The sequence below is a fragment of the Pseudophryne corroboree genome, chromosome 1, assembly GCF_028390025.1.
Source record: "Pseudophryne corroboree isolate aPseCor3 chromosome 1, aPseCor3.hap2, whole genome shotgun sequence".
Classification (NCBI taxonomy): domain Eukaryota; kingdom Metazoa; phylum Chordata; class Amphibia; order Anura; family Myobatrachidae; genus Pseudophryne; species Pseudophryne corroboree.
This window is the reverse complement of record NC_086444.1, coordinates 684,541,896-684,556,595: the sequence shown is the minus strand read 5'-3', so window position 1 is coordinate 684,556,595 and position 14,700 is coordinate 684,541,896. Positions and strand designations below refer to the sequence as shown.

The window sequence follows — 14,700 nt, the reverse complement described above, 5'->3', positions numbered from 1 at the left end:
GAGACAGTTTTGGAAGCCATTCACAAGCTGTATTCCCAGCAGGTGATAATCAAGGTACCCCTCCTGCAACAGGGAACGGGGTATTATTCCACACTGTTGTGGTACCGAAGCCAGACGGCTCGGTGAGACCGATTCTAAATCTAAAATCTTTGAACACTTACATACAGAGGTTCAAATTCAAGATTGAGTCACTCAGAGCAGTGATTGCGAACCTGGAAGAAGGTCTCGGGACATCAAGGATGCTTACCTTCATGTCAAAATTTACCCTTCTCACCAAGGGTACCTCAGGTTTATGGTACAGAACTGTCACTATCAGTTCAGACGCTGCCGTATGGATGGTCCACGGCACCCCGGGTCTTTACCAAGGTAATGGCCGAAATGATGATATTCCTTCGAAGGAAGGGAATTTTAGTTATCCCTTACTTGGACGATTCCCTGATAAGGGTAAGATCCAGGGAACAGTTGGAGGTCGGTGTAGCACTATCTCAGGTAGTGTTGCGGCAGCACGATTGGATTCTCAATATTCCAAAATCGCAGCTGGTTCCGACGATTTGTCTTCTGTTCCTAGGGATGATCCTGGACACAGTCCAGAAAAAGGTGTTTCTCCCGGAGGAGAAAGCCAGGGAGTTATCCGAGCTAGTCAGGAACCTCCTAAAACCGAGCCAAGTCTCAGTGCATCAATGCACAAGGGTTCTGGGTAAAATGGTGGCTTCCTACGAAGCAATCCCATTCGGCAGATTCCACGCAAGAACTTTCCAGTGGGACCTGCTGGACAAATGGTCCGGGTCGCATCTTCAGATGCATCAGCGGATAACCCTGTCACCAAGGACAAGGGTGTCCCTCCTGTGGTGGTTGCAGAGTGCTCATCTTCTAGAGGGCCGCAGATTCGGCATTCAGGACTGGGTCCTGGTGACCACGGATGCCAGCCTGCGAGGCTGGGGAGCAGTCACACAGGGAAGGAATATCCAGGGCTTATGGTCAAGCCTGGAGACATCACTTCACATAAATATCCTGAAGCTAAGGGCCATTTACAATGCTCTAAGCTTAGCAAGACCTCTGCTTCAAGGTCAGCCGGTGTTGATCCAGTCGGACAACATCACGGCAGTCACCCACGTAAACAGACAGGGTGGCACAAGAAGCAGGAGGGCAATGGCAGAAGCTGCAAGGATTCTTCGCTGGGCGGAAAATCATGTGATAGCACTGTCAGCAGTATTCATTCCGGGAGTGGACAACTGGGAAGCAGACTTCCTCAGCACGACCTCCATCCGGGAGAGTGGGGACTTCACCCAGAAGTCTTCCACATGATTATAAACCGTTGGGAAAAACTCGACAGGTATTGCGCCAGGTCAAGGGACCCTCAGGCAATAGCTGTAGACGCTCTGGTAACACCGTGGGTGTACCAGTCAGTGTATGTGTTCCCTCCTCTGCCTCTCATACCCAAGGTACTGAGATTGATAAGATGGAGAGGAGTAAGCACTATATTCGTGGCTCCGGATTGGCCAAGAAGGACTTGGTAACCGGAACTTCAAGAGATGCTCACGGAGGATCCGTGGCCTCTACCTCTAAGAAGGGACCTGCTCCAGCAAGGACCCTGTCTGTTCCAAGACTTACCGCGGCTGCGTTTGACGGCATGGCGGTTGAACGCCGGATCCTGAAGGAAAAAAGGCATTCCGGATGAAGTCATCCCTATCCTGATCAAAGCCAGGAAGGATGTAACCGCAAAACATTATCACCGCATTTGGCGAAAATATGTTGCGTGGTGCGAGGCCAGTAAGGCCCGACGGAGGAAATTCAACTGGGTCGATTCCTACATTTCCTGAAAACAGGAGTGTCTATGGGCCTGAAATTGGGGTCCATTAAGGTTCAAATTTTGGCCCTGTCAATTTTCTTCCAAAAAGAACTAGCTTCAGTCCCTGAAGTTCAGACGTTTGTAAAAGGGGTACTGCATATACAGCCTCCTTTTGTGCCTCCAGTGGCACTTTGGGATCTCAATGTAGTTTTTGGGTTCCAAAAGTCACATTGCTTTGAACCACTTAAATCTGTGGAGTTAAAATATCTCACATGGAAAGTGGTCATGCTGTTGGCCCTGGCCTGGGCCAGGTGCGTGTCAGAATTGGCGGCTTTATCCTGTTAAAGCCCTTATCTGATTTTCCATTCGGACAGGGCGGAATTGAGGACTCGTCCTCAGTTTCTCCCTAAGGTGGTTTCAGCGTGTCACCTGAACCAACCTATTGTGGTGCCTGTGGCTACTAGGGACTTGGAGGACTCCAAGTTGCTAGACGTTGTCAGGGTCCTGAAAATATATGTTTCCAGGACGGCTGGAGTCAGGAAATCTGACTCGCTGTTTATCCTGTATGCACCCAACAAGCTGGGTGCTCCTGCTTCTAAGCAGACTATTGCTCGTTGGATTTGTAGTACAATTCTGCTTGCACATTCTGTGGCATGCCTGCCACAGCCAAAAATCTGTAAATGCCCACTCCACAAGGAAGGTGGGCTCATCTTGGGCGGCTGCCCGAGGGGTCTCGGCTTTACAACTTTGCCGAGCAGCTACTTGGTCAGGAGCAAATACGATTGTAAAATTCTACAAAATTGATACCCTGGCTGAGGAGGACCTGGAGTTCTCTCATTTGGTGCTGCAGAGTCATCCGCACTCTCCCGCCCGTTTGGGAGCTTTGGTATAATCCCCATGGTCCTTACGGAGTCCCCAGCATCCACTTAGGACGTTAGAGAAAATAAGAATTTACTTACCGATAATTCTATTTCTCGTAGTCCGTAGTGGATGCTGGGCGCCCATCCCAAGTGCGGATTGTCTGCAATACTGGTACATAGTTATTGTTACCAAAAAATCGGGTTATTGCTGTAGTGAGCCATCTTTTCTAGAGGCTCCTCTGTTATCATGCTGTTAACTGGGTTCAGATCACAAGTTGTACAGTGTGATTGGTGTGGCTGGTATGAGTCTTACCCGGGATTCAAAATCCTTCCTTATTGTGTACGCTCGTCCGGGCACAGTATCCTAGCTGAGGCTTGGAGGAGGGTCATAGGGGGAGGAGCCAGTGCACACCAGGTAGTCCTAAAGCTTTCTTTAGATGTGCCCAGTCTCCTGCGGAGCCGCTATTCCCCATGGTCCTTACGGAGTCCCCAGCATCCACTACGGACTACGAAAAATAGAATTATCGGTAAGTAAATTCTTATTTTTTTCTTTAGTGGTCAACAATTCAAACCCCTGACGCCACAACAGACCTAGTTTTGGACAGTACCAAAATATATGATTAAGATCCCGAATTTGATCAGTTACACCAAGATTGGTTTGAAAGAGAAGGCCAGACTTTATGGAGGTTATCCGGTCTCTGATATAACCTATGGAGGAATTTGTAGAACATTTCAGCATGAGATACATTTAAAAAAACAAAAACGCATTTTAAAAACAGATTCAAATTTGTCCTCTTAGGGATCTGGCGAGATCTTTCCCATTGTACTTAGGCTGGAAAGGTTAAAGGTTTAGAAGCTCCTAGTAATAAGCTATACCACCCAGAGATACTCCACGGAGGAAATTTCTTGAATATATGTTGGAGTGGCTATCAAGGGTTCTGATCCTATGTATAGGCTGTGTAGCCAATGACGTAGCTGTAAATATGTTTAGAAGGGGAAATGGAATACTGATTCTGAATATGAGAAAATGAGAGAAGTCTACCAATAAGCATTGTATCCCCCAATGATACTGCCCCCTTAGTCGACCATGGAGCAAAACTCAGTCTGCTATTAATGCAGCTATACCGTCCAGATTTAGGTTAGTTGGTAGGCGAAACTCGCACAACCAAGAGATCGCTTTATGCCACGCAGTTGCAGACTCAGTCACTGCCACAGAGGAGAATAGCAACTGTTTTATACACGATAGCGGTAACCACAAGAAGTCGGGTAATGAAAAGGGTTGGGACATGGCCCCTTATGTGAACAGCCATGGTTTAGTGTTAAGTACAAACCAATCCCTTTGTTGGCTCAGAAAGCATTCAGTTTGTTACAGTTCCAGGTACGGAAAGGCAAGGCCTCCCTTTGACTTGGGTGAGGATAAAACATGTCTAGACAATCTGTTTTTCTTAAGGTGCATACACACTGGGTGTTTTTGCCCACTTGCATGCACAGCGATGATGTGAACATTGCTGGCAGGAAAATATCTCAGTACATACACACTGAGCGATTTTTCCCTGTGTTCACGGAGGGTGAAGCACTTTCCACAGTAGGAGACTGTGGAAAGTGCTTCACTCGGCTGTTCAAAGAGCCTGATTGATGCCGGCGGCCAGCAATTATGCCGGAGCGCGCATCACCGCTCACCGCCTGGCCATACACACAGGACGAGTTTGAGCTCAAAGTAGCTCAAAACGCCAAAAGTGAGCTACTTTTGAGCTCAAAATCTGCTTGTGTGTATGAGAATTTAGACTTCCAGACATACTTTATAAACACACCATAACATGTAGTAAACAATAACAAAGGTAGTAACCTAGGAATGGTGTGAAATACATTTTAACTGGGATAATTTATTGTCTAGGCCAGAGGTTCCCAAACTGTGTGCCGGGGCTCCCTGGGGTGCCTTGGGACACTTGCAGGCGTGCCCAGGGTTGGTGGTCCAGGACCAATACAAATTATTCATGGTCAATATAATAGGCAAAACCAGTGCTGGTTGCTAGTCATAAATTATGTGGCCAAACAGAAGCAAATCTTGTCCCCCACCACACAACTGACCCTAAGGATGACATATAAATGCGATCTACTTAATGTAATATTTATTTCTAAATTTCTCAATAAGAAATTTTTGGCCTAGGGGTGCCGTGAAAAAAATTCTGATATTTTAGGGCACCGTAATTCAAAAAAGTTTGGAAACCACTGGTCTAGGCCATTAAATATATTAACAGTAGAGAATGCCATTTGCAAACTGTAGCTGAAGGGTTTGAATAGAGAGCCAATTTAGAGGATAAGGCCCTCTCCCATAGCCCAAAACTACTCAAGAGTGCAGACAAATGACCCCAAATGAAGTCTGTCAAATATCTTTTTTCATCTAATGATAGCAACAGATTCCCCTGATGCAGAGATTGCCTCCTCTATATTTAAAACCCGTTGAGTATTCTCTGAACACTGCCTACCAAGAACATACCCAGCTTGGTCCTGTTTGATTAAAGAAGACAGTAACGGGCTCAGTCTAGCTGCAATTAACTTAGCATAGATCTTAATATTTGTATGCAAAAGTGCAATTGGTCTGTAGTTAGTGACCAGAGAGGGATTTTTCCCAGTTTACGGAATGCCACAATTAGTTCTTGTAGCATCTCCCCAGGGAAAAGACCCGTGTCCGAGACTTCATTGTTCATTAAAGTAAGGCCGGAACCAAGTTTTCATTAAATGTTTTGTAAAAAGCATTAATATAGCCATCTGGATGAGAGGCCTTGCCAGGCCCAATGAATAAATAACTACAGAAACTTCCTCCAACAACCTAAAATTATTAAGAAACTGAAGGAACTCCTCATCCAAATGACAAGAGATTAAGACCCTCTAAAAACTATTTTCAGCTGACGTCTGATACACATGAGGATCATGTCAATTTGTATAACTTGTAATAAGTCAGCAAAAGTATTCGCCACATCCAGAGGATTCATTACCTTCATTCCTACCTTCTTAAAAATAACATTCTTTTCATGGCCTATTTTCCTGTAGCTTCTTAACAATCACCCTGGATATAAAACGTTTGTCGCAGCTTGAACAATCCCTGGCCTGACGCATTTCCTTTAAATAGTGACATAAGATCGTAAATGCTATCTGTTGCTTCTAATGATGCTGTTTGGACTTCCGATTTCACTAGATGTTTCAAAGCAGACTTAATAAGATATGCTGCTAATTGGATAGTCGTATCCCTAACAACTGCTTTTAGTGTACATCAAAAGCTACAAGTAGAAGTGTCAGCAGTCATAATTAGACAGGCCCCCAATTGCCAAGGCGTAGGGTGTATACAAGGAGAACTCATATCCCACTCCAAGCTTAGTGGTGCATGCTCTGACCATGTCCTTGGCAGTTTAGATCCCTTCTGGACTAGTTGTAGGGTCCATTTATGTGTTTGAACCAAGTTCTGTAATATGACCTGTGAATATGGGAATAATATGTGAAGTCTCAAACCATGGTGTGTTTTTTGCCCTCCAGATATCAGACAAGTCCTATTATGTGAGCTCTTTCTGAAAAGCACAGGAATGGTCCTGTAAAGATGGATATTTCAAGTTTTAATAGTAGAAGTGGATTTGTCACTTGCTGGGTCAAGGACCATATTGAAGTGCCCCGAAATCATTACAGCCCCTTTACAGCATTTTGCAATGTAATGCAAAACTTTGTACAGAACGCTATTTGCTTGGTATTGAGGATGTAGACAGACGCCAAGGTAAACATTTGGTTGTCCATTTTACCAGTTAAAATGAAATGGCAACCATTTTTGTCTGCATGCTGAGTGAGAAGGGTAGACTTATAGGAACGGGATAAAAGGATTCCTGCTCCAGCCTTCTTTGGGAGGCCATTGGCAGTATAACAATGAGGGTGAACCTCATCAGAGAACCGCGGGGGGGAGGGAGCCGCAAAGTGGATTTCTTGCGTGGCTACAACTTGTGCATGGCCTTTGTAAAATAACACAAGACCAGTCTCTTATTATGGGAATTTAAAACCTAAGGCCCTAACCATGCGCGATAACCATAGCATGCTGAACGGTGTACGTACTTGGTAGTATGTGTTCCCAAAAGGGGAAAACTGGGAAAATCATGGGAGGAGGACATCAGGAAAAAACAAACAAAACAAAAAAAGAACTGACATAACTCCCATTTGGAGGAGTTTTTTTGGGGGGGGGGGGGGTCACCTGACTAGGTGATACACAGAGTGAAAGGGGATAGAGGCCTCTCCTACACCACTCCAAATAGAACTCCGTAATTCAAGTTTAAACTAAACATTGTAAAGACTGCATATTGTAAAGAGACTGGCAGTATTAATTAACTTAGCAGATTCTCAACCTAATAAAGCAAATGCTATAAATGAAAGTCTTGGAAGCCATAGACTCTTCATGCATCTTCTCAGTGAGTGCTTAGAGTCCCAAGGGCACAGGATAAACTGGGTTATCAATCCAGTAAACCAAAGCAATGAGAACATATATACAAATGGCACACAAAATATTAGTTGGAAAGTGCCCTAAAAATGGAAAAATGCAAAAAGTGTTATCAATTGATAGTGGTACAGTTCTTTTTTCACTTGAGGAATTTTAGAAGCCAGCAAAGGAGCATCATCAGGAATGTTCCAGAAAATGGGCATTTTCTAAGTGGCAATCTGGTTTTGCCTTGTGCCTTGTAAATGCTTCCCACTTTAAGAATACAGGCATACTTGCCGGAATTCCTGCACAGCCTGCATCTTGCAGCCTATTATGTAAGTGCCTGGTGTGGACCTTACAGTCTACCTTACCCATGAAATATAGGTGCCAGGTGCCTGAGTATGTCCAGCGGTCAGCCACAACATACTGTCTGAAAGATATATTTTTCCATTCTAAACGTGTATTCCCAAACCGCAGAAGCACAGTGGTTCTGTACCTGGGTGCCCCCTGTTTGGGGTGATACTCGCACCCACCAAAATGTATATTTGCTTACTTTGAAGCTATTCAGACAACTTTTAAATATTCTTAGGGGGCAATTCAATGCAACTGAGGATAAGTGCCCAGAGCTATTCAATTAGCTGAATCACTCCCATATTTAAGTCTGGAGATGCCGGTTATCACACCAACAGAATGCATTGTGGGGGTCATTCCGAGTGATCGCCCGCTAGCTAGTTTTAGCAGCAGTGCAAACGCTATGCTGCCGCCCCCTGTGCAAAACTACATAGTTCGTTGTGCTGCACAGCCATTTTTTAGCCTGATCGCTGCGCTGCGAACAAATTCAGCTAGCGATCAACTCGGAATGACTCCCTTAGTCATGGTAAACCACTTTCTCAGACATCGGGGCCGGGTACAATGCCATTAGCGTGGATAGGAAGCCCACATCTCACATTGTGGCACTAGTTTTGGCGGGTTTGTGCTCTCACCTCAGGAGAATGCAAGCAGATATTTGCATTAAATTGAATTGCCCCCTTAATGGAGACAGAATATCGGATGTAAAAGTGGGTTAAAACCTGGGATCCAGTGATCATCAAGCAGTATGGTTCAGCATAAAGACAGAGACTGACTCATCCCATACAAAAACAAAGGTGTTGGAGATAAAGTCAATTATTTACCTTCGAACATAAGCTATATACTAATACCGTGGAGCCGTAATGGCCGCTAAACCATGTGCACGTGCTACGCACTTTGTACGCTATTTGCGTACAAAGACTTCGCACGTGGTACGCAAGTAATGTACACACTGCGCTGGGTGTACGGAATACACACAGCGGGCGCACACACAGTCAATAACCTTTTAAACCTTAAACACAGAGTATGCTTCTACTGTAAACCTTAGTACCGAGATACTGCAATGATGTAACACTAGTTAACCTTGTAATTAAGCAAGCTGTTTGAGCGATTGAGATGCTCAGAAACCCTTAGTGATAAATGGTGAAATACACAACTTGGTAAGGTTCCAACACCTTCTTAGAAGATTTTAGTATGTAAAAGGGGAAAAACAGTTACAGCTTATACACTACAAACCTAACATTAATATCTAAACAGAATAACATAACACAAATATAAACAATAGCGAACGATCGCAAACACAAGTACACAGAATGAGAATGAATGGCATACACAAAGGGAAGAAATGGCTACAGTGAACTTACACACATGGGAATGATTCGCAAGCGCTCCTGGACCAGGCCTCCAGCCTTCAGTGTGAAAACCTTGCAGAGAGTGAGTGAGTGTCCCAGCAATGGTGGTCCTTATATTTACAGCATACATTCACAATACAATGGTCCCTACAATCTCATTGTTCATTGGACACAGGAATGTGTCTCCACATTATAGTAAAGGTCATAGGTGGGTTTAAACAGGTGGGCTGTGTCCTTCTCCAACTGCCCAGATGGGAGATATCCTCTGGATACCCCCCTGCATGTGTGATTATCAGCAAATACATTTAATGCTCCAAACATACTTTTGTGCGTAAGTATACGCAGCAGCGAACAATCTCTTCCTAACCAACACTGAAATGTTACTATTAAAATACTCTACAGCTGGATACTAAACACCACCTTCCAACCTTTGCCTGACCCTTCATATCATGCAAAGAGGGATCCCCATGTCCACGAACCATTTAAACATTCTTGCTGACATTGCTAAGGGAAATATTATCTACAAAACACACTATATGAGTTAACTATGCTATAAACGAGTCGCCCGCTACAAGCTCACAAACTCTACCGTAAATACGCATATCACGCGCGTAATCGCCGGAGCGAGTTGACGCAATTTGCGGACATGTGCACACACGGCAGACTGAATGCACGAGCAGCGGGCATGTGCATTGGGGTTAGTACAAGGCATTGTGAACTACGATATTTTTCGACTTTGACATTGGATATTAGGAAGGCTGATTTTGTAGGTATGGGAAAATGTGTAAGCGATTCTTTGGCAGAGTGGAGGAATTTTGGAAGCAGTGCAGGAGAGGTGGGAAACATTAACATGTGCAATATTAAAGGCAACAGACCTCTGTATCAAAAGTGTTAGGAAAAACACAAGGAAAAGGAAGCCAGTGTGGTTTGCGAAAGAAGTAGCAAATATAGTGAAAGCAAAAAAGATGGCTTTTAGGAAATATAAGCAGACACAAAATAATGAAGACAAAGATATATCTTGTTAGACAAAAGTAGACTAAGAAGGTAATCAGATGTGCAAAGGCACAAGCTGAGGAGAAAATGGCCCAGTCAGTGGGTAAAGGAGGCAAAACCTTTTTTAGGTCTATAAGTGAATGGAGAAAAACAAAAGGCGGAATAATAAAACTAAAGACAGAGACTGGGAGTCTTGTTGAGGGAGACATTGTAATAGCAGATCATCTTAATAATTATTTTTGCTCCGTATTTACTACTGAAAGAGAGAAGGGGCCACAGTTAAGTTGCAGGGATATTCAGGAAAATGAAACAAGTACATTTACAGAGGAGAAGGTCCTAACAGAACTCTCAAAGCTGAAAGTGGACAAATCTATCAGGCCAGATGGGATACAACCAAGGATACTAAAAGAACTTAAAGAGGTGCTGGTAGCCCCATTGACAGAATTATTTAACCAGTCATTAGCTACAGGAGTAATTCCAGAGGACTGGAAAAGAGCAAACGTAGTCCCACTGCACAAAAGTGGAAGCAAGGAAGAGGCAAATAACTACAGACCAGTGAGTCTTACATCAGTAGTAGGGAAATTGATGGAAACACTCTTAAAAGAAACAGTTGTATATTATCTCAAATCTGGCAATTTACAGGATCCCAAACAGCATGGATTCACTGGGGGGAGATCATGTCAAACAAATCTTATTGACTTTTTTGACTGTGTGACTAAAGTGATGGATAAAGGTGGAGCCATGGATATAGCTTATCTAGACTTTAGTAAGGCTTTTGACACTGTTCCACATCGCAGACTGCTAAATAAACTTGAAAGTTTGGGATTGGATATTAGGATTATTGAATGGATAAGATCTTGGTTGAAGGATAGAAAACAGAGTTGTGGTAAATGGAGTGCATTCACAGGAGGGAAATGGTACCAGTAGAGTACCCCAGGGATCTGTACTTGGACCAGTGCTTTTTAATATCTTCATTGGTGACATTGCAAATGGCATTAAATAGAAAATATTTATTTATTAACAGTTTCTTATATAGCGCAGCATATTCCGTTGCGCTTTACAATTAGAACAACAGTAATAGAACAAAACTGGGTAAAAACAGACAGACATAGGAGGTAGAAAGGCCCTGCCTTTTTGCTGATGACACAAAGGTATGCAACCGGGTAGAGACACCAGGTGGGGTAAAGCAAATGATTGAGTATCTAGATCAGGGGTGGGGAACCTCAGGCCCGTGGGCCGTATAAGGCCCGCAAAGCCACTTGATCCTGCCCTCCCAGGCTCACCTAACCAAGGGAGATGCCGGGCGCCTGCTGAGATTTTGTTACTAGCGGGCGCCCGGCTTTTTCCCCTCTGCAGCAGCCAGAGGTAGGAGCTCACTCCTGAGCTCTGGCAATGTGCGTGAGTGCCTGTGCGGTGCTATGGGAGAGATGTCATGACATCTCTCCGATAGTTCTAAGGAGCGGGCAACCAGGCAGAGGGCAAGGGTCTGGAAGCAGGTGCGGGGCTGGTGAGTATTGTGTTTTTTCTTTCTTTTAATGTGTGTGTGTGTGTGTGTGTGTGTGTGTGTGTGTGTGTGTGTGTGTGTGTGTGTGTGTGTGTGTGTAAGCGGTGTTACTAGGAGTCATATCTAATGGGGGCATATCTACTGGGGGCAGGCTAAAATTTAAGTTGATAATTTTTGTATGGCCCCCGAAGGATTTTATAAATATCCAAATGGCCCTTGATAGAAAAAAGGTTCCCCACCCCTAATCTAGATAGACTAGAGGAATGGTCAAGAGTGTGGCAATTACAGTTTAATGCTAAAAAATGCAAAATCATGCACTTGGGTCTCAAAAATCCAAAGGCTAAATATAGTATTAATGGTACTATACTGGAAACTACTGAGGAGGAAAGGGATCTAGGAGTCACTATTTCAGGTGACTTAAAAGCAGGTAAGCAATGTAACAAAGCAATGAAGAAGGCTTGTCAGATGCTTGGCTGCATTGGGAGAGGAATCGGCAGCAGAAAGAAAGAACTAATAATGCCACTGTATAGGTGATTGGTACAGCCTCATCTAGAATACTGTGTTCAATTCTGGAGGCCATATCTTCAAAATTATATTAATACATTAGAAACTGTACAAAGTAGGGCAACTAAAATGGTGCATGGCCTACATCACAAAACATACCCAGAAAGACTAAGAAATCTCAATATGTATAGTTTGGAGCAGAGAAGGGAAAGGGGGGACATGATAGAAACTTTCAAATATATCAAGGGTTTTAACAAAGTCCAGGAGGGAAACATTCTTCAAATGAAGAGAAGCAATAGGACACAAGGACATGCACTGAGACTGGAGGGGGGGGGGGGAGGTTCAGGGGAAATTTGAGGAAAAATTACTTCACAGAAAGGGTAGTGGACAAGTGGAATAGCCTCCCATCAGAGGTGGTAGAGGCTAAGACAGTGGAGCAATTTAAACCTGCATGAGATGGACATAAGGATATCCTTACAAAGAAATAAGGATCAAACAAGGTTAGAGAAAAAAATGTTTAAAAAAAAAAAAAAAAGGGGGCAGACTAGATGGGCCAAGTGGTTCTTATCTGCCGTCAAATTCTATGTTTCTAATGTCTATTAATCCTTTTTTTTAACTTTTGTTACAGGACTTTAATCGACATCTGGATGCATTAACAGAACATTATGACATTCCTAAAGTCAGCTGGACCAAATAACAATTCCTGTCACTTATATCTGTTTATAAGAACATGACAACACTATGCGTCTGCGCTTTTTCTTTTTTCTAAAGGACGTCACACTTATTTTTCTTTCTTTGTTTTAACCATTGTTAATAAATTGTGATTGGTACTGGACAAATGTGTTTCTAAGAAGCAAACGCAAGTGATATTCAGGTGTGGTATGGAAGGTAGCTAGATAGTAACTAGGTCGACCACTATTGGTAACAGGGTCTTTAGGTCGACATGGTTTAGGTCAAAAGGTCAACATGAGTTTTTACTGTGCTTTTTTGTGTCGTTTTCTCCGTAGAGTGACCGGGAACCCCAATTAGTGCATCTTGTTCGCTCACCATGCTTTGGACAAGGTGCCTCGCTTCGCTTGGCACAGATTACCATTCCAATCGTAGTACACGTGGATCGTTAAGTATGAAAAGGTTAAAAAAAGAAGAAAAAATCGGGAAAAACTCATGTCGAACTTTTGACATGTCGACCTAGAGACCCTGTCGACCTGGTTACTGTCAACCTAGAGACCGGATCCCTGATATTCGTGCCTTCCCACACTGTTGTACTGATGGTTATGCATTAACCTGTTAACATTATATAGGTCCTGATACATAGTTGTACAGTATTGCAGAGTCGCTGTGTCTTTGTATATAAAGGAGATATGAGGGCCGTGCCCGAAGACGCAGCATCTGACCACCTGGTCGCAGTCATCGGCCATATAAGTAAACTTTCTCTAGCTGGCCCCCGAAACTCGTCTGCCGGAGCTAGGAAATCTACATTAATGCATGCCAGGAAGGACAACTTCTGCAGTGTTGGCTGGCTTAACAATTTGTTGCAATCTCTTCGATTCAATATTCCATTTATTTCAATTAAATACAGTTTAGAGTGTAATTAAGTGTAAAGCGTGTATGATTTTATTTTTCTCTGACGTCCTAGTGGATGCTGGGGACTCCGTAAGGACCATGGCGAATAGACGGCTCCGCAGGAGACTGGGCACATCTAAGAAAGATTTAGGACTATCTGGTGTGCACTGGCTCCTCCCCCTATGACCCTCCTCCAAGCCCCAGTTAGATTTCTGTGCCCGGCTGAGCTGGATGCACACTAGGGGCTCTCCTGAGCTCCTAGAAGAAAGTATAGTTTAGGTTTTTTATTTTCAGTGAGACCTGCTGGCAACAGGCTCACTGCAACGAAGGACTAAGGGGAGAAGAAGCGAACCTACCTAAGTGGTGGTAGCTTGGGCTTCTTAGGCTACTGGACACCATTAGCTCCAGAGGGATCGAACACAGGACCCGACCTCGTCGTCCGTTCCCGGAGCCGCGCCGCCGTCCCCCTTACAGAGCCAGAAACAAGAAGGTGGTCCGGAAAATCGGCGGCTGAAGACTTCGGTCTTCTCCAAGGTAGCGCACAGCACTGCAGCTGTGCGCCATTGCTCCTCATGCACACCACACACTGCGGTCACTGATGGGTGCAGGGCGCTGGGGGGGGGCGCCCTGAGCAGCAATAATAACACCTTGGCTGGCAAAACTAACACCATATATAGCCCCAGAGGCTATATAGGTGTATATTAACCCCTGCCAGAAACGATAAAATAGCGGGAGAAAGCCAGCCGAAAAAGGGGCGGAGCCAACTCCCTCAGCACACTGGCGCCATTATTCCCTCACAGCTTCGCTGGAAGGAAGCTCCCTGGCTCTCCCCTGCAGTCCTGCACTACAGAAAGGGTAAAAAAGAGAGGGGGGGCACAATTTAGGCGCAGTATATATATATTATAGGCAGCTATAGGGGAAAACACTCTGTATAGTGATATCCCTGTGTTATATAGCGCCCTGGTGTGTGCTGGCATACTCTCCCTCTGTCTCCCCAAAGGGCTTTGTGGGGTCCTGTCCTCTGTAAGAGCATTCCCTGTGTGTCTGCTGTGTGTCGGTACTGCTGTGTCGACATGTATGATGAGGATAATGATGTGGAGGCGGAGCAAATGCCTGTGAATGTGATGTCACCCCCTGCGGGGTCGACACCAGTGTGGATGGACTTATGGAAGGAATTACGTGACAGTGTCAGCTCCTTACAATAAAAGGTTTGACGACATAGGACAGCCGGCTACTCAGCTTGTGCCTGTCCAAGCGTCTCAAATGTCATCAGGGGCTATAAAACGCCCGCTACCTCAGATGACAGATACAGATGTCGACACGGATACCGACTCCAG

General features: G+C 44.4%; 1 protein-coding gene across 2 annotated transcripts in view; it reads left to right on the top strand.

The window, feature by feature from the left end:
• The window catches only part of FAM32A (family with sequence similarity 32 member A), a 73,938-nt gene extending 60,547 nt beyond the window's left edge, over window positions 1–13,391 (top strand). For both annotated transcript variants that reach the window (XM_063914756.1, XM_063914758.1), the window contains exon 4: window positions 12,429–13,391. In XM_063914756.1, coding sequence (XP_063770826.1) covers window positions 12,429–12,497 — 69 coding nt within the window. In that variant the 3' untranslated portion in view covers window positions 12,498–13,391. The remainder of the gene's footprint in view (window positions 1–12,428) is intronic.
• Window positions 13,392–14,700: the final 1,309 nt, after the last annotated feature.